Source organism: Rhinolophus hipposideros (assembly GCF_964194185.1).
Source record: "Rhinolophus hipposideros genome assembly, chromosome: 25".
NCBI lineage: Eukaryota > Metazoa > Chordata > Mammalia > Chiroptera > Rhinolophidae > Rhinolophus > Rhinolophus hipposideros.
This window is the reverse complement of record NC_138071.1, coordinates 22,492,454-22,518,301: the sequence shown is the minus strand read 5'-3', so window position 1 is coordinate 22,518,301 and position 25,848 is coordinate 22,492,454. Positions and strand designations below refer to the sequence as shown.

At 41.8% G+C, this 25,848-nt stretch overlaps 1 protein-coding gene across 1 annotated transcript in view; it reads right to left on the bottom strand.

Moving 5' to 3' along the window:
- The window catches only part of LOC308492962 (maltase-glucoamylase-like), a 172,235-nt gene that overhangs the window by 81,989 nt on the left and 64,398 nt on the right, over positions 1-25,848 (bottom strand). The window contains exons 25-45 of the mRNA XM_081038512.1: positions 25,679-25,846; positions 22,911-23,063; positions 22,270-22,470; positions 19,877-20,028; positions 18,607-18,775; positions 18,244-18,340; positions 17,283-17,395; positions 16,369-16,494; positions 15,081-15,209; positions 14,714-14,824; positions 14,291-14,353; positions 10,975-11,109; positions 10,429-10,516; positions 9,499-9,637; positions 8,560-8,693; positions 8,394-8,428; positions 8,189-8,305; positions 7,168-7,316; positions 6,640-6,724; positions 5,741-5,797; positions 577-701 (exon numbers count right to left, since the gene is read on the bottom strand). Coding sequence (XP_080894638.1) covers positions 577-701; positions 5,741-5,797; positions 6,640-6,724; positions 7,168-7,316; positions 8,189-8,305; positions 8,394-8,428; positions 8,560-8,693; positions 9,499-9,637; positions 10,429-10,516; positions 10,975-11,109; positions 14,291-14,353; positions 14,714-14,824; positions 15,081-15,209; positions 16,369-16,494; positions 17,283-17,395; positions 18,244-18,340; positions 18,607-18,775; positions 19,877-20,028; positions 22,270-22,470; positions 22,911-23,063; positions 25,679-25,846 — 2,546 coding nt within the window. The remainder of the gene's footprint in view (positions 1-576; positions 702-5,740; positions 5,798-6,639; positions 6,725-7,167; positions 7,317-8,188; positions 8,306-8,393; positions 8,429-8,559; positions 8,694-9,498; positions 9,638-10,428; positions 10,517-10,974; positions 11,110-14,290; positions 14,354-14,713; positions 14,825-15,080; positions 15,210-16,368; positions 16,495-17,282; positions 17,396-18,243; positions 18,341-18,606; positions 18,776-19,876; positions 20,029-22,269; positions 22,471-22,910; positions 23,064-25,678; positions 25,847-25,848) is intronic.

Sequence of the window (25,848 nt, the reverse complement as noted above, 5' to 3'; positions counted from 1 at the left end):
GTTTATTTTTTCTTTTTCTTAAGAAAAAATAGAAAATCTCTACACAGAAATCTCCATATTATTTCAGTTCAAGGCATAAAGCAACCATTCATTTGGTGTTAGTTATTTATAGTTAATTATTATATAGACGTAGTTAATTATTATATAGACGTAGTTAATTATTACATAGACTTCTAGACTTAGGTCTAGAATTTTAAAGTCTGCATATAAGGAATCTTAGCCTCAGGTATCAGTTGCATTATGGCTAACACAAGTTTTCAGCAATAACTTTCTTAGCAAAGGCTCAGTTGAGAGCCAGTCTTCTAAAACTACCATGAATCATGGTTGCTCCTGTTTGACTTCTGTTTCAAATATAATTAGACCTAACATCTCACCCACTTGATCGAAAATAGTTAATAATTGTTCAAAGAGTGCAGAGGCTGAAAAAGGTGAAACACAAACAAGCAAACAAACCAACCAACAAAAATGTGCCGTAAAATTGCTTTGAGGCGTGAGAGCACCGTTGACAGATTGGTGGGCTTCACCAGGACCTGAGCTAACTGGCTTGTAGAGGAGCAACATGGTCCCGTCATTCACCTGAGGTGGGTGTTCTGTGCAGGCTCTTGCCAGGGCAGGATGAAGCCCCCACGGATATGAAGATTGATGTGGTCAAGGGGGGCTGGCAAGGACTTCCACTCCCCTCTTGCTTTGATGTCCACACCCTGTGGGCCGGAAGTAAGAGTTAGTGAGGGCGAGGACACACCTCCGAACCACGTATTTACCAGACACCTTGTCCCCTCTTCCCACCTCGCCGCCTGCTCATCATCCCTCCGCACACACCCGTCATTACCCTCTTCCCTACATCGAGCCAGCCTTTGTGTGGAATCTTGCAGTGCTGCCACAATGTCTTATCAGGGTCCCTGGCCTTGTAGGGTCTCCACAGTACATGTTACATGAGATTGTGGCATGGATCTCACCCCAGCCTTCACTCCACATCTTATTTCTGTGTCACAGAGCCCTGCCCTGCTAGAGGAGGTTGAACAATCCTTTCATTCATTTCTTGTTGGCTCCTGAAACAGTCCCGTGGCACTTCTGGACCGTCTCTTTCTCTTTGTCTCCATCTCCCTTCAATACTCCCACTCCCACCCCCACCAATTTCACTAACACCTTTGACACGTCACAGAAAAGATTAAAGTGAGCTGACTTAGTTACAAATCCTTATCTTAAACTCACTATATTTTCCTTCATGTTTAACGTCCTAATCTTGCCTCGTGTGTGACAGGGAGAAGTGTTCTCTCATCCCGAGCCATAAACCTCAGTTCCTAAGAAACTATCCTTTCACATTTTCTCCCACTAGAAGAGTGGGCTTCTCAACTTCAGCACTATGGATGTTTAGGGCCAGATTGTTCTTTGTTGTGGGGGCTGTCCTGTGTTTTTTGGATGTTTCCCAGTATTTATCCACTAGATGCCAGTCGTATCTCCCCCACCCGCAACACACTGTGACAGATAAAAACATCTCTGGACATGGCCAAATGTCCTGGTAGGCAAAATCTCCCCATGTTGAGAAGTACGAAGGAAAGCTACCTTAACACTACTCCACTTTGGATCCCTGATGCCCATTTTATACAGATTCAACCTGTATAAAACTGTAGGGGCAGGTGGTAGAAGAAGGTACAGTGCCCATATCCCTGGGGCAGATGGCTTTGTGGGTCTGCCTCAGAACTCCAAAATCTACAGGACTGAATACAAATTCCAGCCCCATGTTGCCAGGCTTCTTCAGCGTACTCACTGATATCAAGGGAAAATTGGATTCTATGAGCTCTAACAGCATTTCATGCTGATATCTTATGTATACTGGACATTTTCTCTATTGATTGTCTTACCTTCAAGTGAAACCCAATACATGTAAAACTGACAAAGTCATCTTCTTACTAAACTCTTTTCTCCAATGGTATTCCCATTCTACTACACATTATGGCTACATATGATATGATATTTATTGTCTCCTGATTTTATGTCCAATAGCTAATGAGTCACACGCTCATTTCCCTTTAAATCCTTTCTGGCCAGGCTAGCCTAACAAACTCTTGTTGAAATATCCACAAAGATATGACTATAAGATAAAAATCCCAAGGCAGCACTATTAAAATAAGAAAAGACAACATAACACATCCTTGGTTCAGGGACGTTATCATCGACTGTGTTCTCACTGATTACAATTGAGGAAGACTGTTTTAGACAACCAAACATATGTTCTACACCATAAAAAACAAACAAAAATGGCCACAAGTAGGTAAAAACTTTGATTCATACACATTGTCTGCTCTTAATCTTCATAAAAATAGGCAATCAATAAGACAAGTCAGAATAGTTCCATGCCTCCCACTCCCAAATAAAGTCTACACACTCTAGCCCAATATGACAGACAGGAGAAGAGAGTGGATAGAAAAACACCTCAGGGCATGCTCAGTCACACAGGCATGACTGAGAGAGTCACAGAACTCCACAAAGAGCTAAAAAAAAACCCTCCTGATTTTGCAGCTTGTTTAGAGAACCTGAGAGTCAGAGTCAATGGAGATCAAGCCTTAGTCCAGAGGACCCACTCTAGTTCAGCGAAGCACTTCAACCTGTTCTGCATCAAGACACCTGCTGCTTCAGAAAACAAGTGCCGTATAGGCCAAGCAGCAAGGGATGACTTATTGCATCTGGCAGTCAGATGAGCATAGGAGGGGAATGCGGGGTATGGGAGGTCACAGCTCCCCAGGCAACTGTGACACGAAGAATCATGATGCCCGAGAAACGGGAACCACTGAGATAGGAGTCGTGCATTCTTCCCCCATCCTTCACTCAAGGTATGGGCTAATCCCCAAATTCCACTGGAGAAGCAGCAAAGAAATTGTGCAAAAGTGGGAGATAGAAAGCTGAGTAGGGCTTTCTGATTTTTTTCTCTCCTGCTTTCCATCTATGCCTTTTTGTTCTACTTTCTGGGTCAGGTACTGGGCTGTATTTTATTATTTCTTTTTAAACACAGTTTTAAATATCTGCCTCATGCCTTTACTTTCCAAGGATTGTTTAGTGAGTATGCCTGTTTAGAGCATTTTAAGTATACTATCTTCTTATCTCTCTGAGGAGATAAATTTTCTAGTTTACTTTCCAATAGCTTAGGTACAGAAAAGTACATAAATCCTAAGCATTCAGCTCAATAAACTTTTACCAAGTGATCACACCCATGAAACCACCACCCAGCTCAAGAATGAGTATTACTAGCATTCCAGAAGGTTCTCTCATAGTAATCAGCACACTGAAGGTAGCTACTCTTCCAATTTCTATCACTTTTGCCTGTTTTTGAATTTATAGTTAATAAATGCAATCATATATTCTTTGTTCTCTTGCATTTGGCTATTTGTGCTCAATGTTACATTTGTAATGTCCACCATTTTTATTTGTATTTTAAATAGTTCACTATTCTCATTGCTCTATAGTATTCAGTTTTAAAAATAGAACATAAATTTATTTATCCATTTTACTATTGATGGACATTTGATTTGTTTCCAGGTTTTTGCAATTTTACAAATAATGCTGCTATGAAACATTCTCAGACACATCTTTTGGTGAAAATATGTACACCTTAGAAACAAATATATAACATTTATAATTTCTTCCCATATACATATATATATGCAATATAGTATGTAATGCTATAATATGATGTATTATATGTATATTAAACACAATTAATAAACATTCTAGTGCAAGTTTGTTTTATCGTTTGGATTGACAAAATTGATTTAATGTCATCTAAGAGACTATATAAAAATGACAAAAACATTTCTGAAAAGGATGAGGGCACACTGGTCTATCACATATTCAATTGTACTAAAAATATACAATCATTAAAAATATTCAATACTGACAGAATAAGCAATAAATTAATAAATCAAAAATAGAAATGAAGAGAGAATCCTTTCAGACAAATTCTAGCATGTATATAAAAACAGTACATGATAATGAAAGTTTAGCAAAGCAAAAATATTGGGAAATTTGGCAATTTGGGGAAAAACAAAAGTTGTATCCTGACCTCTAACTGCTCACCAAATAAATTCCAGTGACTTAAAACATTAATTTGACTACATAAAGGTAAGATCTCTATCAAGAACGTAAACAAAAAGCAATTGTCAAAGTGAAACAATATTCCAAGAAATATGGCAAAGTGTTACTAATTTAAATATGTATAAACCCTTTACAAATCAGTAGGAACAGTCTAAATATCTTAATAAGAAATGAGCAAAAGAATAGAAAGTTCCCGGAAGAATAGTGGCCTGTCAAAGACAATCACAAATCAAATCAATAATGAAAACGAGGGACCACACTGTCTTTAAGAGTCATACAAAGATGAACATAAAAAGCACAACAAAAACTAATAATCAAAACTGATTTACAGAAATGAACACTCTCACCAAGTGCTGATGGAAATGGAAATTGTTTCTGCAATTTTGCCAACGAATATTAAGGATTCTTATATTAAGCATCGTCTCTGGCTGGAAATTCAGGTAACTACTGGGTGACAGGTGGGAGTGAAGCCCGTGCTGGGATACGCTCTCTTGAGTAGACAACATGGAAATTTAGGCTAATTCTAGAAACAGGAATTATACAAATTATACATAACCTCCTGCCTCACTGAAGCGTATGGTAACCGGTGTGACAACAAAGAAACCCAGTTCAAAAACGGGACCCTTTGCTCCAGGTGGAGCGCCTAAGTCTCCATTTTATTTACCAAGTCCAAGCATTTCCCATGTTTTGCTAACACCTATAAAACTTCCCTCCGCTTCATTTTTAAAATACTACATAGAGTATCTTTTACTGGTACCTCTATAAACTGTCAGTGGGATTGAGCACAAAATATTAAGTAATACTAATATTTTCAGCTAACCCCACTGCAAATCCCTTGGCTGAAAGGACCCAGAGTGTCTGGGCCCTGTCTTCCTGCTGGTCATCTTGTTTGCTCTATTCCACTCCTCTGCTTTGTCCTCCTCGGCAGAATCAGGAGGAGGCCTGGTTAGAGAAAGAGGAAGCACTCCCTTTGGTTCTTGCTCCAGGATACCACCCAGAAGCTGCTTTGGAAGACTCTGTTTTCCCAGATGAGTCTCTGGGGCTCAGACTTGCCCAGAAATGGTCTGTGACAGAGAAGGATGTGGTCAGCCTGCATTTGTAAATGCACGTGCATTGCTCCAGGGCACAAGGATTGGGCCCCATCCCTTTGTGTGCATTTCACACACTGCCTTAGACCTTGCCTACCTAGGAAATCCCATTTCACAACTCCTCTTTGAGCATCTATGCTGTAGAAGGAGATATGGAATAAAAAGATAGAGAGGAAAAGGCCCCTGCACTTACGGACTTACAGTCTAGCAGGGGAGAATTCAACAAAAACTACAGTTTACAGCACAACGTCAAGCGTTCACTAGTGTTGCCATTATCCACCATTGTGAATAGTGGTGAAATTAAGATAAAATCTAACACATAAAGAACACCCACAAAAGCCAGGCACTGAGATGTTTTCTGTGTTATTCCACAATTCTGTGAGGGAAGTGGTCTCACCCCACGTGAAGATGACAAACTGGAGACTACAAGGTTAAAAGTAACTTGTGTAAGATCACACATCAAGTAGGGTCCAGAATCAGAAAGTGGCCAGACCTCTGTCAGACCCCAAAGGCCGTGCACATTCCCATTTTTCCGTGTTGTATAAACAATCAGAGAAACTCACCGTGTAGTAATCATACCAGCGGGCTCTAGGAAAATATGCAGTGACATTTCTGGCATTCTAAAATTAAACACAAACAAGTCATGGGCATGGGCTCTGTTATCTAAGGCAGAGAAACCAATTTGGTCAGAACAACCCACTGCTTCGTATCTCTCGAGGTCAGTACCACTGGCAAAGCCTTCCTTCTCACCCCACTCCTCAAACAAGGGAAATGTGCCTGCCCCAAACTGGCAGCTTCTGGAAAGCCCTCTGGGATCCAGAAATGTGAAGGGCAAATCATCATTTGTTTATAGACTTACACCATACCCTCTTGAAAGAGACAAACTGAGGTTAGCCTGGGACAAAAAATGTTGTAGGTTTTATGATGCCAATACTTCAGAGACTAGGATGAGTGCAGTAAGTTTTGGGGAGGAAGCAATTAACTGGTAATCAAAAGTCTAATTGTCAATAGAAATAGCAAAAAACAAAAGGCTTTTGTTGCCCGAGGACCTCTTATAGAAGGAAGGGTCAGGCTAGCCATCATCAATAAGATTCAACTCGTTGTTACTAACGGTCCTGAAAAGCTTTGTTTTAATGGTGACAGGACTGTAATGAATTCTTCAGAGTACTGCCTCCACCTGGCCCATCCTCCTTATTTCAGGTAATGAGGAAATGATTGTATCTTAAGGATCTTGTCCTTCTCATGGTCCTATGAATCAGAATCTGTTATGATGATTTTAAAGATGATGGATGTGAGAACCAGAATATCTAAGTGATGGACTTAGCTCGGCGGGAGAGGAAGAGACAGGTGTAAAATAAGAAACCGCATCTCAGTACCCGCCCAGATCAGACCTCTTCTCCTCGCCCCGTTCACCAGGCTTTGGAAGTGGGATTGTCTACTCATCAGGGGCCTCCATACTCACGGGCTCCAGGACAGGGCTGACGAGGAAGGCGGGGCCCAGCAGGAACTGACGGTCTATATCCCAGGTCACCTGGTCTGACACAAACCTGGAGAGGCAAACCAAGGTACCACAATCAGGACCCAACAGAGCCCCGGGCCAAGGACTTGAAGAAACTCCTCAAGTTCAAACTCCACGTTTCTTCCCCATGGCACATCCTAAATGTGAGGATGGCCTTCACCCCTTCAATCTCCCCCTGGAATGTCTTCTCACCTGAGCTGCTGTTAAAGATAGGTAGGTCTTCATGTGCCCAAGTTAGAAATTATTCTGTGCTGTATTGTATTATTTTGAAAAAAATAATTAATTACATAGCCTCTTATCAAAGACCCAGAGTATCGCTGACACAGCTAAAAGGAGTTATAACATGGGATATGCCAGAGTGCTTATGGCAAAAGCAATCATGCCTTTAATTTGGAAGAATTGTTTCCTCTAACTGACACCAGATAGAATAAAATGATCCCTTCGCCCTTGGGGTTCCAACCAGATACGCACTCATGGAGAAGAGGCCGCACCACAGTCCTGCCCTCCGTGTTGGCCAAGTGCATTAGGGTGTAGAGATATGGCAGGAGGGTGTATCTGGTCTGCAGGACGCTTCTGGAGATACTCACAAAGGCATCATCCCAGGACACAGGGTCTTGCCTCTAAAGGAGCAAAAGAAGAGTTTCAGAGTTTACCCCAGGTTACATTTATGACAAATATTTATTACAATGAAACATTTATTACAAATGAAAATCACACACAGCTAAATCAAAGATGATTACACAGGAGACTCAGAGAATATGCTTAAATAGACCGAAAGAGGTCACCAAAACTCTCCCAGGACAGCTGACAAGATTTCCCCGTAGGACATTCTTTTCAGATACATTTAATACAATACTGCCTAAATGAAAAGAATAAGCTAAAGAACACAGAAGAAGATGAAACATAAGGGTCTTTCGGTATACCTATTGCCCATTTGTATGTCTTCTTTGGAAAAATGTCTATTCAGTTCCACTGCCCATTTTTAAATGGAAAGTGAAATAAGTGAGACAGAGAAAGACAACTATTGTATGGTCACACTTATTTAAGATAGATAAAGGAATCTTAAAAAGAGCAACTCTTAAAAACAGAGTAGTAGAATGGTGGTTATCAGGGGCTAGGGACTGAGGGCAACAGGGTAACGTCAGACAAAGGATACAACGTCCAGTTTTAAGGTCAATACATTCTGGAGGATACAATGTGTACGGCATGGTGAAAATAGTTAACAATACTGTATTGTATATTTGAAAGTTGCTAAGAGAGTAGGTATTAAATGTCTTCACCACAAAAAAGAAATGGGAATTATGTAAGGTGATGGAGATGCTAACTAATCCTATTATGGCAGTCATTTTACAATATATAAGTGTATTTGAAAAAATGAAGAAAGAAAGAAACACGAGGGCTAACTGGTTTGAAAGAGGTGCCTGGAGTGTATGTGCTGCATTAATTATAGCTCAAAATTGGAGGCCATGTTCCCAGTGACAGCTCATCCTACCCTTGTCCCAATGGTGTTGTGGTTCCTGGAAAAGGGATAAAAGGCCCCCAGTTGCATCCAACGAACACACATCTCATATTCAGCATCTTGAAAGAACCCACAAATATCTGCTCCTGTCTGAAACAAGATGGAACAAGTCTGTTAGTGATTTCTGAAAGATAGCACCATCTGCGTGGGGCTTAGGAATGATCCAAAGACCACTTACATAGGATATGCCAAAGAGGCTGAACTCCATCATGCCTACAAGGAGAACCACAGCACATCAGACAAGCCACTCGTGACCTGCTTCCTCCCCACTCCTCAGAGAAACTTTCTCGGGGGCGCCATCGTCCCTCCCCACCAGCAGAGGGCCCCAGAATGAGCCCACACACCAATGATGGACTTCCTCAGCTGGTCCCACGCGGCCGTGTTGTCTCCCAGCCAGTGGCCTCCCCAGCGGCCAGAAGAGGGGAACGTGGAGCGCGTGATGACGATCCCTCGTTGTCCTGTCACCTCCTGCACAGCTCTGTTTGGAGGGGAACGAGGAGGTGATGCAAATTAGAACAGGGGAGGAAAGGCACAGAGCTTCTCTTCCCGGAACATCTGATACTAGGGCATGTGACAAAATGCTTTTCTACAGTACTGGAGGGAATATGGAAATCTGAGCTATAATGAGGCCCCCACTGACTGACCCCAGATAATGGAGAGAAGAATACTAGTTACACCTTTAGAGTGTTTACAATGTTTTACGAAGAACTTCACGATGTAATAAACTCACTGGGTCACCTAAAAATAGTAAGTAATCACTAAATCTTACTACTATTTACTTGGTACTTAGTTTTACGTATTTGGGGAGGAAGAAGGTGACTTTGTTTCTAAAGCTTTCCTTGGGATAATTCTTATTCACTGACTGAGCTCACAAAATGGGACAGTGCTAATTCAGTGGAATGCCATTTGGCTATCCAACAAGGATGACAACACCACCCAAATCCCAAAAGAGATGAGTGACTTTAGAAATAAAGGAGCTACCCACTCCTTTGCTTTCCCTTTGCCTCTTATAACTCAAGGTGCTTCCCCATCGATTGCTCTGTGTGATGATGGTCTGTGGCGCCCACAGGAAGGACCAGGTCTTGTTAGAATCTGTCCTCCAAACTGTGAGTACAGGGCCTGGCTCCATGCTCATAAGTGTTTGTTCACTACATGAGAATAACTACATAGTTGGAATTAAAATCTTCTGAACCCGTGGAAGAAGGAAGAAGAAAAGCAGTGCAGCTTCATCAGACACTGGCTGCTTCTGCAGGCTGTGGGACTGGAGAAGGAAGACGACTCACTCGTAGGTGGGTCTGGTCTGGGACCACCCGTACAGGTTGTGCACGTTGTAGTGTTGCACTGGGGAGCCGTCTGGCAGGATCTGCTCACCCTCCATGCACAGGGTTTTGCTGCTCAGGCCTCTGTCCCTGGACTCCAGATCTGAGGAGAAAGATCTGGTCATGTGATAGCTCCTTCCCATGCTATTTGTCCCTGACCTTTCTTCAAGCGCTTGGCCTCGGGATCTTACGACCAGCTTGACCCCTGCATGGATCGCTCTCCTTCCCAGGGGCATGGGAATGTGCCCAGCTCTGGCAGCTGCTCTGGCATCCCCAGGTGTTTCAACATCAAGCCCCCTGCAGGGTTCTCCAGGAGAAAGCCAGGGGCATGGGAAAGAACACAGAGTTACCAAACACTGTGTGACATGTTCCGACCGAGGCTTTCAATGTGTTCATTTTACATGTAATTCTATGAGGAAGATACCATTATCCTCCTTTTACAGTTTAAAGATTTAGAAACATCAAGTAATCTGCTGAAGGTCATACAATTCACAGAAAGAATAATTTCTGGAGCCAAGATATGAACACAAGTAGAATTCCATGATAAGGGACAGCCACTACTTTCCACCCACTGGTGGCACAACAACTTCCTGTGGAGGAATTCACATAAGCTAGAAAAAGTAAGGAATGTAGCTGTAGAATCCTTTGGGGACACATTTGAGAAATTAAGTGTTTTTTGAACAAATTTCAGAAATTCACCCAATGGGGCCAGTAACTTGCACACACCCAACTGGGTAAAGTGCTTGAAGTGTGTTTGTCTTTGGCCCCCAGAAACCAAAGCCCCACTGAGGAAATGCCCTGAGCAGTTGGGATAAGCCCCTGGCCTCTGGGCTCTTGCAGGGATCACGCCTTGTGGCTATGGCTCCTTTAGGAGAGGAGGCCCCGGGTCCTTACGTGGCATATACGGAGGGTGGTTCAGAGTGGCATTTTTGCAGCCTGGAGGAACTGCCCCGTTCACAAAGCTTGATGGTTCATTCATATCCTAGAAATGTCAAACACACACAAAGCTCACTTTTACAAGTCATTACATGCTGTCACTCAGAGAGAAGGAAGTGAGGTACACATCGTTCAGCACCCGGTCATCCCAGGGAGACCCATCAAATCCAGCTGAGAACTGAGTGGAAAGATCAGTGAAGCCCTATGGGATGACTGGCTAGAGGATTTTCTTTTTTTTGAATTCTCCCTCAAGGTGTGAAGCAAGGCTCATTTCCGAGAAATTCCTAGTAATCACCATGGAGTTTTACAGCAGGAACTTGAAGCAAGGTCCAAGGTCTGAGGACTATCAGGGATGACCCAGTCCCCATTGGGGAACTGCAGTCTGATACATCCAAAGGCTTTCTAGGATAATTATTATCCCGCTTGATTAAAGGTCAGTGATACATACACTTAGATACACAAAGATGGACACACCTATCCACACATACACAAACACACACTCACAATCCACATGCCATCAAACTTCAAACTCTTCTCTGGCTCCCGGGGATTCGTGTAGAGTTCTTGCAACTCCCTCTTCCACCAGGTGGCAGTTGAATTACGGAAAAAGTCTGGGAAGGCCACATAAGCTCGGTATTGCTGTAAAAATCAAATAAAATTTATTTGTCTCAAACAAATATATTAAACAGCAAATGGGCATTTACTGAGAGTTTAACTCATGCAGCGCCTTGTACTACTAGGTGATAGAAAAATCCAAACACAGCCTAAGGAATGTTCTCGGCTTATTTGAAACACGAGTACAGAGAAGAGAAGGTAGCCCAAATTAGACACCTCTCAGCATTTGGAAAGTCTCCATAGACTCATTTCCTCTCCGTATCTACATAAACAGTAGCAATCGATACCCCCAAACTCACTATCTCATGTATTAGACACCCAGCTCTCACTTCTGTCCTGCAATTTCCTGAGCACTCCTCAAAGACAGAGCATGCATGAGACCCAAGACTGCAGTCAAAAGGGGCAGACGTTAGATGCCTTGTCAACAGGTTGGAAAGAAACATCCCGGTGAGCCTCTCCTGTCTCATTCCCACTAGAGAAAGGGGTGAGAGGTAAGTTTGCATTTTATTGTAGTAGACTAACTACTGGGCATCTGTTTTCTATGGTTTCAGAATCACTTGAAAACTGCAGTTTTGTGTCAAATCCATTGGAAGGACTTAAGGAGAAAGTTTCAACCTCCCCTTCTCTTTAGCTTTCTCAAATAATAAAATACATGTCTTTATTTTAACCTGGAAAGTAGACCCAAGGTTTAACTCATTTCTATTGTAAGCTTTTCGAGAACACTGACTTTGTTTAATATTCTTCTGATTGATCTTTGTATTTCCCATAGTGCTTAGCTTAGCATCTGACATAAATGCTCAGTGCATAATTGTGAATTCACACATCATAGCAGCAGCAAATATTCATAAATTTCTCTATGGGCATGTTGCTTGTTATGGAATTTTGTGGTCCTTTGTATGTCTCAGTAAATAGGTTGTCCATGTTCCCCAGTGCATTTTAGGAGTTAACAAGCTAAATACTGCTGGTGGCAAGGGTAGGAGGAGCGACAGAAAGAAGATTTGGTCTCGAGAACCTCCGGCTCTTACACACAATGGACGAATATCCTCACATTTGTTAGGATAGCTTTTACCAAAAAAGACAAGAGATAACAGTGTTAGCAAAAATGTGGAGAAAAGTAGGAACCCATATGTTTAGAAAAAGGGCCAAAAAAAGGAACACAAAGAAGAAAACAGTAACAGATAAGTATACAGGGTTTCTGCTCGCAGAGAAGTAAGAGGGTAGTGAGCCACTTCACCGAGAATCTCGTGAGAGGAAGGCATGCGAGGAACACCTTTTTGTTAGAAAACAGAGGTAGAAACATGGAACCAGGAGAACCTTTCACCAAAAAGAGAGCTCCAGCTCAGGCAGGTAGGAAAACATGGGGTAGACGAGAGAGATAGAAGTGTCAAAATTTGAATAAACAGATTAATACCAGCCACGTCTGAGTCAATGAAAAAAACAAAACAATTAAAAGACAGACAAAGGATCTGAAGAGACTATTTCCAAAGAAGACATACAAATGGCCAACGGGTACATGAAAAGGTACTCTATGTCACTAATCATCAAGGAAATGCAACCCAAACCAGAATGACACAGCATCTCACACTTGTTAGGATAGCTTTTATCAAAAAGACAAGAGATAACAAGTGTTAGCAAGAATGTGGAGAAAAGGGAAACCTTGTACACTGTTAGTGACAATGTAAATTGGTGCAGTCACTATGGAAAATAGGATGGAGAGTCTTGAAAAAATTTAAAGATAGAGAGCTACCATATAATCCAGCAATTCCACTTCTGGGTATATAACCCGTAGAAAATAAAATCAATGATGCTGAAGAGATATCTGTATTCCCAGGTTCACTGCAGCACTATTCACAATACCCAAGACATGGAAACAACCTAAGTGCCCATCAATGGGTCAATTGATAAAGAAATTGCGATGTATATACCCTATGCAATATTATTCATCCAAGAGAAAGAAGGAAATCCTGCCCTTTGTGACAACATGGATAAACCTAGAGGGCATTGGGCCAAATGAAATAAGCCAGAGAGAGAAAGACCAATACCGTATGATCTCACTTATATGTAGAGTCTAAAAATAAATTTTTTGAACCTATAGAAACAGACCGTAGGTAGAATGACAGTTACCAGTGGCTAGGGGGTGGGGGAAATGGGGAGATGCTGGGCAAAGGGTGCAAGCCTTCATCTGTAAGATGAATAAGTTCTTGGGATGCACTGTAAAGCATGGTGACTATAGCTAACAATACTGCATCGTATACTTAAAAGTTGCTAAGAGAGTAGTTCTTAAGCATTCTCACCACACACACACACGCACACACACACACACGCACGCACAGGTGATATGATACGAGGTGAGAGATGTATCAACCTAATTGTGGTAATCATTTCACTATATATAATCACATTGTATACTTTAAATATATACAATTTTATTGGTCAAATATACTTCAATTAAGCTGGGGGGTGGGGATACTAAAATAACTAAATAAATATATGTATGTATGCCAAGGAGCCCATAACTTGACTTGCCTGACCTGGCAGATTCCTGAAGCACGTGGACTACCCAACTTGAAGCAACCTTCCGTGAGAAGCAACAGAGAGAATAGGAACCTAGGTACCCTCCCTTGAATCCTTATCTGAGAGCCATTACAAACAAAAACCTTTTCCTAGGAGAGAGCAAGTTTGAACATAAGGCTGGAGACTGAGAGGGAAGAGCAAAGCTGAGAAACCCAAGGAAGGAAGGGAGGTAATAAGAGTGAAGATGGAAAAGCCTGTCCATGAAAAAAAGACGTACAAAGACCTAATCCCTAAAAAAAGGGATGGAAGACTGTTTAAAAGGGATACTCAAGGCAACAACAAAAAGAACAACAAATGCACTGAATCAGAGAAAAGACAGTGTGCTTGGAGGTATCATCCAATGGAAATTTCATGGGTCTTTGGACTCTGACAGCCTTGGATTTGAAATCACCACTCTGTTATCTAAAGCTGTGGACAAGTAATTAAGACCTCTGAGTCTTACTCATGCAGAGGATAATAATACCTACCTCCCACCTGGGAGTCAAATATGACATGGAAAGTAACTAGCACAGAGACGAACACACAGGGCACGGTCCCTCAGTGCATTCCATGCCCATGGCATGGGGATGCCCAGTATGCTGAGCATGGCTGCAACCCCGACTTCACCCAACACCCACAAAGGACCCTTTACCTCCACTTGACTGTCCCAGTCTAGAGAACTGTTTATAACGACATCTGGAAAATCAGGCCAAACCTGTGGGGAGAAAAATTGTTCAAAAGCAATGTACTAGATAATTTCTTAAGAAATTATTATAGCATTTCTTAAGAAACTGTAAAGCATGGCCTTATCCTCCATGCTTTCTTCTCCAAGAAACTGTAAAGCATGGAGGATAATACTTGATTTCCATGTAGGATTGATCTAGAGAAAAATGGATCCTACAAAGCACATACATTCCTCAAACATTCCTTAAGTATGTTGACAAATCTTGATGGAGAAAATGAGAACGTCTGATCTCAGAGCCCTAATGGGAAAAGTCAAAAAACAACACGTACACACACACTAACAGCTCCCCATGCCCAGATGGGGATCAATGGGTCACTACTCAGATCATACCTTTCCCCAGATAATGTCTCCACTAGTTGGATCTGTGATAAAGACATTATCCTTCACACCCCGCGAGAATGCAGGATAGGGCTTCGTCTCATTTCCAGAAATGGCTGGGTCCTAAAATCAAAGGACAGGTCAGGTGAGAAAAGCAAAGCCAGAGAGTGACTTGGGATACGAGAAAACAAACACTCCTCAAAAGGGAAACCATGAGCTTCCATCTGGACTGTAGTGCTTCTGTGAACTCTGGGAAATATGCTTTTCTTGTTCAACTTCTCTACCCATAACAGGGAAGGAAACACAATGCATATAAAGTTCTCTCCATCCAAGTCTGTTCACTTTCTGAAAGACTCTTCGCAACCGCATAGGGACTCACCAGAATGAGGATGACCCGCATCCCGTCCTGCTTCATGCGAGTGATCAGAGCTGGAAATCCAGTGAAGTTGGGGCTGAGGGTGAAGTCCAGCTGCCGCTCCATGTAGTCGATGTCTGAGTACTGCACGTCCTGGGGGAGCACACGAGGGAACCGAGTGACCACTGCGGCAAAGGCCCAGATGAGAACAACCCTCCCCTTGCCCAACCGATGGTGAATTTCAGACGATTTCTTTTAATTCTTTCAAATCCCAGCTCTGTTATTTGTTAGGTACTAGGTTCTGAGGAAGTTACTTAACTTCCAGATTTTCCTTCATAAAATAGAAAAAAACGAAATTAGCAAAATATGGGACGCTAATGCCCCCCTGGCAGGGCTGTTGTAAGGAGAAAGGAAAACAGTGGGTGAGAAAGTGCCTTGTAGACAGCCAAAATAAGCAGGGATTGTGGTTACCTGCTCCAAGAGGCTACTCTGTTATCCGTGGTTTCGTGTTCAGAGAAAATAACATAATGTAAATTTCCCAGGACTAATACAACATGGATGGTAAATCTACCAAAAACTAAACAAAACCTGTACTTGCTTTGGAATATCCAATCCTGGGCGTGGTTAAACACAGCTTTCTTACTAAGAATGAAATATTGCTTGCTATACTTCCTCATAGCAAAAACAATTGCAAACAATAGAAAAATAAACAATCAAATTCAATATGTAAGTGGTTTCCGGGATCAGTTCTCTGATTGTTGGACGCCTCCTTCCTCAAGTGAAGGACAAAGGTCGCTTCTATATCTGTTTCCTTTGGAAACCAGTCCCCAAATCCATACACGCAACCCGGGGTTAGCTCAATGCTGAGGGGCCACTATACTGCAGCAACGGCAAAGTGCTGGAACTGGGGTCATATCTACACACACAACTGTCTGACGGAATCGGGTTGATGTGTTTTTTTTTTTCCATTAAACAATATTACTGCTTGGGGAAACTTTTATGCTTATAGAACCGTGGATGTTTTTGACTAAGTGTTGAGAAGTCATGCAAAAGAAATGGGAGCATGATCTAGCAGAAAGCACCCTGGAGTTGGCCCTATGTCCTTCTTCTTTGGCTAATCGCTGTGACTCTAAGAGGACCATGACCCCCACCTGTATTATTGGGTTGGAGCGAGACTCAGTGATATTGTATGCAAAAGCACTTTATAACTTTATAGAACCCCACAAAAATCACACAAATGAATCCAGATACAGAGACAACTGGGGTTGGCTATGAGGTCCCAAGGCCAATACGCCACAGACTGAGAACATACATAGGGTATCTGAGCAGCCACCATCTCATCATATAAGCTGGCAATCTCAGTGTCATTCCGGTATCCATAGCGGCACAGCTGAAACCCCAAGGACCAATAAGGAACCATCACTGGCCGACCAATCATCTAGAAAATAAACAGAAACCATTAGTCATTAATAAGGAGACTCTGGATTGAAGTTGTACACAGAGTAGTAATAAGAATGCTTTCCCAGTGTCCTAAGTTAGACAACCAACAAATTAAAATGCAGAGAGAAACTGAGAAGGTACAGAGCCACTGGGATACCTTGGAGAAAGCTTCCTGCTAGACTTGACCTCTCTTCCCAAGAATTTGGGAAAATCTGATTTTACTCTGATCCCTACAGGCTGTCTAGCTTACTGGTTAAGAACATAGAATCCAGAGGCAAAATGCCTCGGTTACCAAACAGGCTCCAATCCCTGCTGGCTTTGACCTTGGACAAAAGTTAAATAACCTCTTGTGCGTAGTTTCTTCACTTGTAAATTGGGGATAATAATAGTATTTACTTCACAGTAGTTTGTGAGGACTGAATGAGTAAAGTGCTCTGACATGAAGTAATATATCAGTGACATACAGTGAGTTTTATATACGTGTTTGGTGCTATTCTCAAAAATACTGTTATAAGCACTATGACCATCATCACACCCTCCACCATCACCACCATCTCCACCACCATTGCCACTTCCACAACCACCACTGGCACCACCATTAATTCTGCTCCTCTGAAATGCTTTGAGAGGCTACGAATTTAATGGTTGTTGGGATGTATTTATTGTTCCTTGTTCTACCTGTCCCTGAGTAAAACAAACAATTCCAGTTGTCATCTGATAACTATACTAATGAATATACAGAATATAATGTATAAATACTAGGAAACCAATTGAATGCCCTCCTACCTCCGTGTACTGCTGAGTGACAAGCTCTGGAGTTGGCCCCAGGAACAAATAAAAGTCCAGAATTCCTCCTGTGGTACGGTACGTCAAGGCAGGCATGGGCTGGAATGTCACATCTGAAAACGGAGGACAATACCAATCAACCTGGAAACCTTCAATGTAAGGATTTTCCCCTGAAATGCATACCTTCTCCCTCTTCTTATACCTCTGTACTAAGAAAAAGTATTTTATACTTTACCTACACTGGATTGAAGAAGTTAAGTGAAAGTGTACAGCGTCCCATCTCTGGCCAGTTTCCCCCTTTGGTGTGCTTTATTATCTTCTATGTTTTGTCATTCTGCTCATTTAATTATTGTAACTTTTATTTTAGAATAGTTTACAACTTAAAAGAAGTTGCAAAAATCGGACTGAATGTCCCCTTGTACACTTCCCCCAGTTTCCCCCAATGGTAATATCTTACATAACCACTGCACATTGTCAAAACCAGGAAACTGACACTGATATAGTACTATTAACCCAAGTATAGACCTGATTCAGATTTCACCACTTTTCACATGCATGCGTTTTCCTCCATCTCCTGATTTTCCACCCCCTTTCCAATATACCATACAAATTTTCTTCTTGTCCTCATACCCCAGAGTGAGCGCTCTGACCCATCGTTTCATCACTAGTTCAAATTATAAAGACGGCTCCCATTGGCTGACCTCCAGAATATTTGGGACTTGCTTGGTCTGGCTATCCCTTCTTACCTGATTTTTGCCAAATAAGAGTTAATTTTTTTAACACATGTTACTGAACTGAAATAAACAGAAAGGCTAAACAGAAATAAGAAGAAAAACATAACTTCCCACAAGATAATGATTTTGACTTCAGGGGGCAGCTAGGTCAAACGCTGCCCTAAAGTTCCTCCAGAATGATTAGTTCACAAAAATTGTGTGTGTGGGGGGGTCCTGCATCATCTTACCCATGGCATTGCTGTTTAGCAGGAGCACCCCATGGGCGCTGCCATCTTCTTCCAGTGCCATGTAGTAGGGGTGGACGCCATAAGAATTCTTCTTGTACTGGGAGAGTCATGGGGAGAAGTGGTAGGAAGTTAAAAGACATCGTGGCTGAGAAAGAAACTCAACAAACATTGATTGATAAGGTGTGTCTAGTCTTCTCTGTGAAATAAATGCAATGCATAGGAAACAAAACAAGCCTGAGAATTGGCCCACTTGTTGAAAAGCTGAACGTGACCACCCAAGCCGAGTCTGGGAAGTGAAGCACCAAGTGTACACAGTGTAGGTGGAGAGAGGCAGAGACTCAGAGCCCAACACTCTGCCCTTACCCCCGGGGGTTGGTCTCGGGAGAACATCCCCCACGTGTGCCAGTTCAAGTCTCTCCGATAGGCTGTGTGCTCAGTTTCCCCAAAGCCATAGACGTACTGGGAGGGAAGGCGAGTGGAGATGCGAATGAACATGTCATTGAAGGTGAAGCCAAGGAGCTGAGAGTCCCAACTGCAACACAAAGGGTATAATTGGAAAAGAACCAGGCTGTTCTATTGGCTTCAAGCAGATGATTTTTCAAGGACAACTGACCTCTTGATTCCCTCCCGCCCCCAGGACGCTGTGAATCTTCCAAGCAAAACATAAAGTCTATTTGATTAAAATAATCATAGATGCCTTTGCTAAAAGCCCAGGAGCCAGCTTCATTCTTCTATTTTCCTCTGTTACCACCTCCTTTCGGTTTTCCCTCCAGAATGCCCAATCTAATCACTTTCACCATCCCAGCTGCGACCACTGCACACCAGCCCTCGCTTCCTTCCACTCTTACTCCCCTACAATCCATTTGCTACAAAGCAGCCAGAGTGAGAGTTTTTAAAAAATATCTCACATCACCTCACTTCCCTATTCACAATTCTTCAGTGATTTCCGTTAAAATATCTTATGAAGTTTTCAAGGCCATACCTAACCTGGAACCCACCTCATCTCCCATTACTCACCACCTGCTTCATCTCCCATTACTCACTTCCCTACTTATTATATCGCTCCAACCACATTGGACTATTTTTCCCCCTCCATATGCCAACTTGGCTCCTGTTTCCTGGCCTGTGCACTCTCTAGTCCAACTACATAAAATGTTCTTCCCCACTCCCCAGATCTCCGCATGGACCTATGTTTAATATGAGCTCCTCAGAGAGACCCACTCTGACCACAGAACCCAAGGCAGTAACTTCTCATAACTCTCAATCATCCTGCTCTTTTTCCTCCACAGCAGTTGTCACCATCTAAACATCCTTATTTATATTTTAACTCAAATTATCTTTGTTATTAACTGATTATTTTTGTGCCCTGAGAAGAGAGACCTCATCTTCTATAACCATGTAATACCGAGAAGGCACTCCATAAACATGTGTTGACTGAATCCCTAAGCACATGCGACTGCCTCAGCAATTATTCCCAGGGGGCTAAAGATTTCTCATAAGAACAGACCCAACGGAAATAACTTGTTCATGAATCTGGAAATGGGTAGTGAGCCAGGGTGTCTCCAAGGACCATGGACAGAGCAATGAATGTGCAAGTAACCATCAATTCCAAAGCAGACTAGGAGCCATTTACATTGCGGTGCCTGTACTCTTCCGGCGAACTTCAATGCCAAATGGATTTGTAATGAGGACATCATAGAGTCGACTCTCAAAAGTTCCAGATGGAGTCCCGGGTAAGTTGAGAGGGACTGGAACTTCATACCGACTGTTGTTGGGATCATAAATCTAGGGACAGAGGACACAGACATTAGGTAAGTATCGTACTTCTTAGAACCTATACTCTTAGCAGAACCTTGATGTTTTTGACAAAGAGACTGAATGCTACTCGTATATTTCCTTGTCTTCGTTAAGTTCATAATACCATAGATTTAATTAACCTATCAAAGAACAATGTCAAATTTAACGTTTAACGCGAGTCTATCACATGTCATTTTTAAGGCCTCTAGTAACACATTCACTTTGACATTGGTGCTATTTTAGAAAATCAGTCTGGACTCAGTTTGGTATTTATGAATATATTACTTATTACTTTAGGTGTAGGTATATGTGACTACCTAAAAACGTTTTCGAACTGAACCCCTCCCCCCTAACAAAACATAAACTCTACTTGATTAAAATAATCATAGATGCCCTTGCTAAAAATGGGACCTAAATTGATCTACTGAGTATCTATTATATTCCTGCTGATGATGTACCAGACACTAGAGATAACTAAACTTCAGAAGACACATTATTGTTTTTAAGGAATTCACATGCTAATGGGAGATGAAAAAGTGGTACCCACAACACTGGGTGATAGAGGCTAACGTACAGCTCGCTAAAAGTGCTGTGACATTATAGGGAAGGAAATACCTAACACTCTTTCTGGGAGACTGCGACAGTTTCATGGGGAAAATACTGAGTCTTGAAAAGTTTTGAAGCCATTAACCAGCATATAAAGGAGATCAAGTCATTACTCCTGGTAGAGAAATAAATGCCCCAAAGGCACAAAGTACTAAAAACAGGGTAAGAAAGGCCACTATTTTGGAGACTGTTGATGTGTGATCAGGACGTAGAGCAGCAAAGAGTTAAAGGTGGAAACCTGCACAAGTTCATTTATTTCCAATGCATTAGGTGCCTGCCACATGCCACCAGTGCTTTGGTGAGGACGAAATATGAAAGAGCATCATCCCTACATCAGAAGACGTACAAGAACTCATAGTCCAGGCTGACAGTATTAGACTGTGAAGAACCTTTCAGGCAATGCTTGATATCTTTCATTTAGTCTCTTTTTTGATGCTAAAACTTTTTTATTAAATTTATTGGGGTGACATTGGTTACTAAAATTATATAGGTTTCAAGTGTACAATTCCATAATAAATCATCTATATATTTTACTGTGTGTTCACCACCCAGAGTCAGTTCTCCCTCCATCACCATATATTGGACCCCCTTTACCCTCTTCTACCACCCTCCTCCCTCCTTACCATCTGGTAACCACTAAACTACTGTCTGTGTCTTTGAGTTTTTTATTTGGATGTTTGTCTTGTTCATTTGCTGCTTTCTGTTTTATATCCCACATAGGAGTGAAGTCATATGGTTCTCAATTTTTTCTGTCTGACTTATTTCACTTAGCATGATAATCTTTAGATCCACGCATGGTGTCGCAAATGGTAGTGTTTCATCTTTTCTTATGGCAGAGTAATATTCCAGTGTGTATATGTACCAGGCCTTCTTTATCTCTCAATGAACATCTGGTTGCTAACTATCTACAAGGCTCTATGTAAGAAGATAAAAAAACAAATTCCTGTCTTTGAGAAACTTACAATTTGGTAAAGAAACAGACATTAAAACAGCCCTTCATCACTAGGCCTTAGATGTAATTAGATCATAGAAAAGAAAGAGTTCACTACATTTTTATGGCTATTTCACACATATCCCAAATTCAGTGTTCAAAACTGACCTCATCATCTTATTTTGCCCAAGGTCAAATCTTTTCAATGTTCCCATGGGGTAAATGTCACCACCATCCATACAGAGATACAAGCCAGAAACATGGTAACCATTCTCGATGCTTCCTCTCCCTCATCACCTACTTGCCATCACCAGATCCTGCAATCCTACCTTCTCAGTCTCTCGAAGATGTCCACTGCTCTCCATCTCTTTTCTGTACTGAGTCTAACCGTGAGCCCTCATCTGGATTACCTAACTGGTAACCTCCTAACTTGTGTCTCCTTTTTCGCTCTTGTCCTCTCAAGCATTTTCTTTACAGTAGACACAGTAATATTTTCAAAATGCAAATTAGAATAGGCCTCCCTGTTCCCTCAATGATTTCTTATTGCTCTCAGGTTAATGATCGAGTATAAGGGAGCCTGGTTAACTTAGAAAGGCAAACCTATTTTAGGGTTCTATCACCTTGACTAGCAAAACATGATGGAACTGCAAAGTGTCTAGTCAGTAGTTGAAACACAGACTGTAAACACAGACCTTAAACTGCAGCATGTTATCCGTGTGGTAGGTCACCTTCAGATGGAGGGTGTTCACGGGTGTTGAGGGAAAAGAGTTGGCATAAAGAGAGGACTTCAAGGAGATGACCGCCGTGGCCCCGTGTGAGTGGTACTGAATGTCACTGACAGAGTATAGGTCATTGATGAAGTAGCAGAAAGGGACTCCTGGAGAACTGGATTCCTGAAAAGTCAAACCAAAGTCAGCTCAGCAGGTGATCGCAGGATTATCAATATAAAGAAGCTGGAAAAGGCAACTTCTAGGGAAATAGAGCCCTCAGTGATTTCCCTATATACTATTTGGCAGTGACAAAAGTTAAAACTCCTGGTCTCCATGTAAAATATTTGTAAGAAAAAAAAAAACACCCCGTGTCACTCCTCTCCCAACCTACCCTTCATATCTATTAGGTTGGTGCAAAAGTCACTGCAGTTTTTGCAATTATTTTTAACCTGTTAAACCGCAATTACGTTTGCACCAACCTAATAGATAAAAACTCGGGTTCCTTTGGATGCCCTTTCTTTCTGTAGATTTTAAGTCGTGACATGGGTCTGCTGTTATGCTCATGAAATTGCAGGTGAAGTATAGAGAATTTTAACACAAGTTAACACAGTCAGCGTGGTTACCTCCCAGGCACAGCCCCGGGCAGCACAGTTTTCTGCAGAAGCACCATGCTCATCAGGATAACAGTCTATTTTGTCCGCGTCCCTTGTCGCCACGTCCCACTCCACTGTGTATGCTGTTCCCAGGACAAGGTCCAGCCCTGTGATAACGGCAACCTGTAGGAATGGGGAAGTGACAAGGAAATGGACCCCTGGACGAAGGCCCTGCAAGATCTGAAATTTCTTTTAGGAAAGGAAATCGAAATCAGACCAGACCCAACAATCCAAGAAACATAGCACTGCAGCTTACATGAAGTGAGCAATATGGGGCGGGGAGGTAAGGCAACAGGGCAAGTGTCACAACTCTCCGTGAGTCATGTCGACAACATTTGGAAAAGAATTGGAAATATAACTTGCTGTAATCACCCCTTGCCTTCCTTCCCCGACTCCTCTTCCTCTTCCCTATTTTGTCAGGAAGGCTCTCTTCTGTACTTTCCCTTATAACATCACACACACACACACACACAAACACACACACACAGTGTCACCCCAAATCCAGGCTCTCTTCTTGCCTTCTATTCCCCAAACCAGTGTCCCCCATTGGTATGGATGGGTGGCAAGAACATAGAAATAACAATCAAATATCCTGGGTTCTCATCTCCATTCGGCTGTGGAAACTTAGACAAAGTATTTCAATTCTTTGGGTCCCAATTTCAGCAATTGTAAAATTGGTGACATGGCAAAATCATTACATTTCCTTCTATTTCTAACATTCATTTCTCCAAGTCCAAAGCCTCAAAACTTGAAACATTCTTTGAATCTCACTCATTAATTCAAATATTTAGTATTTTTCTTAAGTTTGTTTCTTCTTTAATTAGAAATTTCCATAGTGAAAGTTCTCATTTGTTTAGAGTTATAAAATCACATTCTAAGGATTATCATCCTTCTTCCAGTCTCCTCCCAGTCTAAATTCATTTTGCATTTCTTTGTACTACAAATCCCTCTCCAACACCCACCCCCCAATCGTAAAACAATATTCTCACAATGGCACAACCTTGATTCAAGGATCAACGAGACCCTTTGAAAATTAGATCAGATCCTTCTCATTTTGGCACTAAGACCCTCCAAAATCTGACCATAGTTATCTGTCCAAACTGATCTCCTTCCAAAAGTGAACCCTACCTATTCTAGTTATACGTATTCACAGACCAATAATGTAAGGTTCTTGTCGGTCCTTAGAATGGCGCATTCTGACATCTCAGCCTTGAATGTTTTATCTAGGAAAACGGTGCCTGTCTGTGAAATACACTTCAAGTTGCCTGCCCTACATAAAAGTTCTCTTCTTACTATTTCAGGTTAGGATACTTAAGTTCCCAAGGAAGAACTGAAATGTGAACCCATGTAACACAGCTGTGACCATTAAGTATAAGTCCACTGGAAATTGTTTGACAAGTGTTTCTTTCTTGATGTAAGAGCCTGCTTGCTTCCTTCCTGCTCCTTTTTTTTTTTTTTTCCTATAACAAGGCCACAGTGACTGGAATTAAGCAGCCAACTCCAGTCAACCCTGACAACCTTGAGACACTGACTGAACCAATTCCGTCAACTGATCTCTGTAAAACTTCTTATTGCACAAAAGAAAAAATTTTGCTGAGTTTCCTGTCACTTGCAGCCCAACAAATCTCTACCTGATGTACTGTCTTTCAAAACCCAGTTCTAGCCCCGCCTTATCCACAGGCTTTGTTCAATACCTCATTAAGCTTTGAACAATGAATTAGGAATTGTATAAATAACACTTCCTATGTGTTGGTCTGGGTTGCCAGTCCCCTTCCTAACAGTTTCATGTGTATAAATTGTATCTCCCCACCACCTGAATTCAAACTATAAGAGTTCCTTTGGTCTTATATGAATTTATTTATTTAACATATATTGCCTGAGTGTGTTTTCATTGTCCAATGGCTTGCACTTTACTGCATGCATAACCCAATATATAACACTTTATTTCTAACTTTCTACTGTATGAATCCTCAACGTATGTTGTCAGGACAAAATGTCAAATATAACCGATATCATTATAGTAGAAGACCAAATTTACTTATTTTCTCCAAATTTGGGAGGTCCCTCACCAACCATGCTGACCCAGCTCCTTTCAATCAGGGATCATCTGGAGTACCTTTAGTAAGGAGTATTCGAGAAAACAATTCCTCCTAATGCTAAGATGTCAGAGAAACTGATTACAACCCATTCAAGAACGCCAGGTCCCATTACAACTGATGAAAAGTTATTTTATTCTTATCACCTAACCAAGTAAGTAGCCATTAGCTAGGCTTGCCAAATTCTTTGACTTAAACTATTTCCTGAAAATGTTTGTGTTGGAGAATCTATACAACTCAATACAGTAAAAACAAACAAACAAAAAACGCATCCCAAAAGTTTCATGAATGGGAATCCCACCTCCCACCTCTACCTTTCTAGCAGCTTTCAGATCTACCTTTCCTCTAATCCTGTTTCCCATACTCCTAACTCTGCTCCCAGTCACACAGAACAGAAGACCGAGGTGCGAATAGGGGAATGAGGATGAAAAGACCATTTTACCTTTCCCCAGTTTCTCACGGCTCCTTCATTCATTCTAGCTCTGGTCTAATTCTCATTTTTTTCTTTCCTAACCGTCTCACTTGCCACCCCAGGCCTCAGAATGGGCTCTGGTCCTTCAGAACTAATGCAGCCTTGGCAAGAAGAGACCCCACAGGTATGAAGAATTCATGACGCACCATCTCAACAAAATGGAGTTTTACCTGTAGTTTAGTGTCATAAGTGACATTAGGAGAAACTTGACTTGGGATATTGTTCTGTTTCACTACAACGTTCTTCGGTTCCTGGGTACCGAGGATCTTAATCTCTTTAAATACTAAATTATTGGGATCTTTGTAGGTTGAGTGCAAAATCTTCACCTCCAAGCGGTTCT